The sequence below is a fragment of the Sceloporus occidentalis genome, unplaced genomic scaffold (assembly GCF_023333645.1).
Source record: "Sceloporus occidentalis isolate IW3139 unplaced genomic scaffold, rSceOcc1.0.p SCAF_89, whole genome shotgun sequence".
In the NCBI taxonomy this organism is placed as follows: domain Eukaryota; kingdom Metazoa; phylum Chordata; class Lepidosauria; order Squamata; family Phrynosomatidae; genus Sceloporus; species Sceloporus occidentalis.
Genome location: NW_028317069.1, coordinates 4,125,720 through 4,130,718, shown reverse-complemented (window position 1 = coordinate 4,130,718; position 4,999 = coordinate 4,125,720). Strand labels below are relative to the sequence as shown.

Below are 4,999 nucleotides of genomic sequence, written 5' to 3'. Positions count from 1 at the left end.
GCGCTTAGGGCTGGCCTCCACTGACAGCTTATGCATGAGACATATTTACCAGCTGGCCGGTATTAGCAATGCATTCCTCTACGTGACAGGCAGAAACGGCACAGCTAATACCCGGTGCTGGAGAGGAAGAACGCTCAATAGATGGTGGCCAGCTACCTCCGAGTTGTAGGGGGCGCAATCATCATCAGCTTTGCAGTGTACAAGAAAGATATAGTGGAGCTGAAGAGGGTTCAAAGACGGGCAACCAGAGTAATAAGGGGAATGGGAGGACTACAGTACCCAGAAAGATTATCAGAATTAGGGTTATTTAGTTTAGAAAAAAGACGGCTTAGGGGGGACTTAATAACTATGTATAAATATATAAGGGGGCAGTACAGAGATCACTCCCAGGACCTATTTATACCCAGGACTGTATCTATAACAAGGGGACATCCTCTACGGCTGGAGGAAAGAAGGTTTCTACACCAGCACAGACGGGGGTTCTTTACAGTAAGAGCGGTGAGACTACGGAACTCTCTGCCAGAGGAGGTGGTAATGGGAAACTCAATAAAAGAGTTCAAAAGGAGCCTGGACGTGTTTCTTGAAAGCAATAATATTACAAGTTATGGATATTAGATTAATAGGGACAGAACGTTGATCCAGGGATTTATTCTGATTGCCATATTTGGAGTCGGGAAGGAATTTTCCCCCTGGTATGGGGCAATTGGCATCTGCTTCATAAGGGTTTTTTGCCTTCCTCTGGATCAACACAGTAGGGACACAATATGTATATAGGTTGAACTTGATGGACTTTGGTCTTTTTTCAACCTTATGAACTATGTTACTATGTTACTATGTTACTATGTTATAATTGATATAAAATGTTTGTAATATTCATGCTATATGTATTTATGGCACCATCACATTCTGTAGCGTTGCACAACGGGTAAACCAGACATAACAAGTAGTGTTAGAGACTTACAGAAAAAGGATGAGGAGAGCCTTGCTCAGTCAGGCTTACAATCTAGAAGACGTATGTATGTATTCATATACTGTGCTAGCAGAGCTGCAAGATAGTACACAGATCAAGGTCACAGGTGGGTCTACTTTATGGCATCACGGTGTGACACCATATGGAAAGGAAGAAATAAAATGCTAATTTGTATAGAGTGACGCTTCTAAGCATTGTACTGAGTTCACAGAAAACTATCTGGCTTTCTCTTATTAGTTTGAAATACATATATATATATATTCAGTAATAAAATAGCATTTTTGTGGACAATAACCATGTGTCCTCTTTTGGTCCTGCTAACCACTGCACATGCGCAATAGACTGGATCTTGAGCAATGTTGCTAATAGTTGTATATTGCCACTTAGCAAAATAGGCGAGGGTTCATGTGTTGTTTTGGTAAATCTAGGCCACATATATCAATCTAGGACAAGTTGATGTCAATGTATTTAGTGTTTGATTAAATGACACCGCTAATCATTGATCGTGAAGAGAGCAGGTGAAAGGATTAGAGATCGGCTGATACTTTGTTTTGCCATCACGGAGAAACATATAACCTAGTGATTAATTAGCTGGCACGTGCTTGCCGCCACAAAATATGATCCAGCTTGTATCATTCTAAAGGGAGAGTACCAGGCGCAGGTAGAGTATCCACTAAACAATTATTTACATGTAATAAGCAACCAATCCTATATATGTATGTATTTACTGCCTGCACAGGCTCACATGTACAGTATGTAAGCACATGTTTCCCAAGGACTTTAAATACCACCGTGTTTCTGCCTTGTCCTGGCATTCCTCTAGACGGGGAGTAAGTGGAGTAAGTAAGCAAAGTGGGACTCCATAAACCAATAAACAACTGAAACTGTTATTATCAAGCATGTGTAAAGAAAATAACTTTAAAAATAAAACAAACTAAGCATGTGTGTTGCTGGACGATGTCCTTGGATAGTCCTTGAGGGACGTGCTAAACGTAGTATGGCCAAGGAAGAGATTGATGGACCTGTATTCCAAAGCTAACAAATCATGTTACCGGTCTGTCTAGAAAAAAAGAGCATTTTCTTATTTCTCTGCCCAGTGACCACAAACCACATGTTCCAAAAGTTAGTTCTCAACAAGTGATTTGCGGAGAGCATCATCAAGTAGTTGATGGAATCTCTCATGGTTAACGTGTATTAAAATGTTTCTCGGTTTCTCTGCACAGAAAATGCATGAGTGAAAACAGTGTGATTTGAATGGACTGGAATGGGTGGATCAGCTGGGAGACGTCATTTCCCGACACGGTCAGATAGCGTCCTGTGGAAGACCGTCCTCCTGCTTATCATCTGTGCGCAAGGTAAGGACCTTTTAAAGAGCATGTAAAATGCTACTCACACCCCACAAATGTTCATAATTGGTCTTTTAATTGGCGTTGTCCCAGCTCACAAATAATGAACTGGGTGTGTAAAGTCCCTCTGTGGCCCGTCCAGGCCTAGAAGTTAGCTAACCCATTTCTAAAGTTTCTTAGACATCTTTGAAAGAAAGCCCGAATCCAGGCAATGGCATAAGAAAGGTTTTAAAATATATATTATTTCAAATGCTAAACATGATGAATTGTCAATACATTATTTTTTTCCCCCCTTTAGTGGATGCTCAATGTAAAATCATTAAATGCAATTCAGAATACCTCTCCGCCACCTTTAACCTGAGGGTCTCTAACAGAAATGCTGCGTACTGTGATGCCCTGCGTTCCTACTCTCAATGCACACGGAACACTGCCCGTACATGTCGAGGCGACCTCGTCTACCACTCTGCAGTGCACATCATCGAGGACCTCATGATCCAGCACAACTGCTCCAAAGAGGGGCTTACCACGCCTCCCAGGCGGCAACCCCCACAGTCGCTCCCCGAAAACCCTGGGAAACAGGCATGCGACTATGAGAAGATTTTCCGAGAGAAGCATGGGAAAGTTCCAAAGTATCTTCACTGTGCGGTGTTCGGGGACCCACATGTACGCACATTTAGTGGGGACTTCCAGACATGTAGAGTAAATGGGTCATGGCCTCTTTTGGACAATGATTACCTGTTTGTTCAAGCCACCACCACGCCACTCACCAGCTTGTCCAATGCCACTGTAACAAGCAAGGTAAGAAGTAGCGTTTGGTTTTCCATAACCATGGTAGCTGAAGAGATGTGTGCTGCTCTGGAAGAAATGCACCCTAACACTAAAGCCAGCCCCGGTTTTAACTTTCTTCACAGCCACTCTACCTCTTCAATTGTTGTTATACTTTTGCCCCTCTGTGTCTAATGTAAATGTGCCCTACCCATCCCCCTTTCCAGTTTAATTATTTTCCTACCATGTGTTCTTCTCCCTGTGCTTCTCTCTTTTTCTCACCCTGACCTTGTATGCCGCTTTTTTTTGTATTTCTTCTACTTCACTCTGCCTTCCCCGCGATGATTGGCTTAGTCTTTTTATTCCATACTAGTCGATATACCTCCTTGTGTATGTCTCTTTCATTCATTTTCTATTTCCTCTCCTTCTGCTCTATTCTACATCCTATAACTGTCCCCATCTCTCCCTTTCTCATCCCCTTCCAACTGGCTCTTTTGTTTTGCCCAACCACCACCCGATTGAAATCCAAAACTATTCTATTTCGATTTGCAATGGAATGTTCACAATAATTATGGAAATGATATGCAAACATGCTTTTCTTTAATTAAAAAAAGCCCTTTTTACCCTCTTACTTAATCTCTCCAATATTATATTTTTGCATAATATGTCCCATACATTTCTAGGAATATGAGACATTATAGTAATATGAATTTTAAAAAGCAGGTGCATGGAATGGTTTTAAGTTTATAGCAGCTGTATTTAGAAACTATATACAAAACATGTTTTTGGGGTTTTTTTGTTAAAGAAGAGAATTGGAGGACTTTCGTTTTGGAAAGCAGTGTTTTGTTGATGAGATACACTTAGTTCTAAAAGAGTTTGGAAAGTTAATTGTAACTGTGCCAACATTCCTTTTATAGCTGACGATCATTTTCAAGAGTATGAAGCAATGCATCGAACAGAAGGTCTACCAGGCAGAGGTGGGCAACCTGCCAGCGGCGTTTGATGATGGATCAGTCAACGGAGGCAGAAGAGCTGGTGGGAAAAGTCTTACCATCCAGGAGAGGGAGTCTGGGAGCTACATCGAGATCCAGGCCTCGTACATTGGCACCACGATTCGCGTACGGCAATTAGCAAATCAACTTTCTTTTTCTGTACGCATAGCTGAGGAGATCTCTCAAGCTTTCCTCGAGGAGCAGGATTTACAGCTGTGTGTTGGGGGCTGCCCAGCGAGTCAGCGGTTATCCAGGACTAAGGACGTTGGTCGACCATCTTCCAAGAGCATGGAAACGGCCAAATCCCTGTGCAGGGAGAAGTTACCCGTAGAGGACGTGTATTTTCAGTCATGCGTGTTCGATTTGCTGGTGTCAGGAAACACTAACTTGACAAACGCCGCTTATCATGCTTTGGAGGACGCTAAAGATTTTCACCCTGAACCAGGAACATTACATATCTTCAGTGGGGCAGTGGAGCACCCCCGCCTGAAGCAAACAATACTTCTGATCTGTTTAATTATCGCTGTGTGGATTCTTTAGCTTTGGTCTGCCACTTGCCTTGTTGGTGTGTGGAAAACGAGCAGCCATACTAAATGTGAATTTAAGAGATATAGAGGCAGTTGGCAGGAGAATTTGTAAGAAAAGTTTCGGTAGGGCCTCCCTAAATTCACTTATAAAGGGCCAACTCGCAAATTCTCTGTAAGAAGGGCTGGCCTGGCCATGTATAAAGTATAGTTCAATCAGTGACACGAATTTCAAGGAATCTCACTGATTTAAATAACCTCATACAGGGTCCGCCATGGTCTTCTTTCAGCGGAAGATCACTGGGGTTGGAACTTTTTAATGTATCGTTACATGAAACTGCAACTCTCCTGCCAGCTCCTTCTATAGTGACTAGGGAAAAAGGCACTAATGACTAAAAGGTT

At 42.4% G+C, this 4,999-nt stretch overlaps 1 protein-coding gene across 1 annotated transcript; it reads left to right on the top strand.

Annotated features, from left to right (window-relative positions):
• Positions 1–2,601: 2,601 nt before the first annotated feature.
• LOC149284766 (hemojuvelin-like) lies at positions 2,602–4,613 on the top strand. The gene is made up of 2 exons (XM_089496371.1): positions 2,602–3,114; positions 3,999–4,613. Exons 1-2 carry the CDS (start codon positions 2,806–2,808, stop codon positions 4,611–4,613), a joined length of 924 nt encoding a protein of 307 aa, XP_089352497.1. The 5' UTR covers positions 2,602–2,805.
• The last annotated feature ends 386 nt before the right edge of the window (positions 4,614–4,999 follow it).

Excerpts from the sequence above, each read along its gene's own strand:
- LOC149284766 (XM_089496371.1), top strand. The coding sequence starts at position 2,806 with ATGATCCAGCACAACTGCTCCAAAGAGGGGCTTACCACGCCTCCCAGG. Across the intron at positions 3,115-3,998 it reads ATGCCACTGTAACAAGCAAG|CTGACGATCATTTTCAAGAG; the intron begins GTAAGAAGTAGC and ends TTCCTTTTATAG.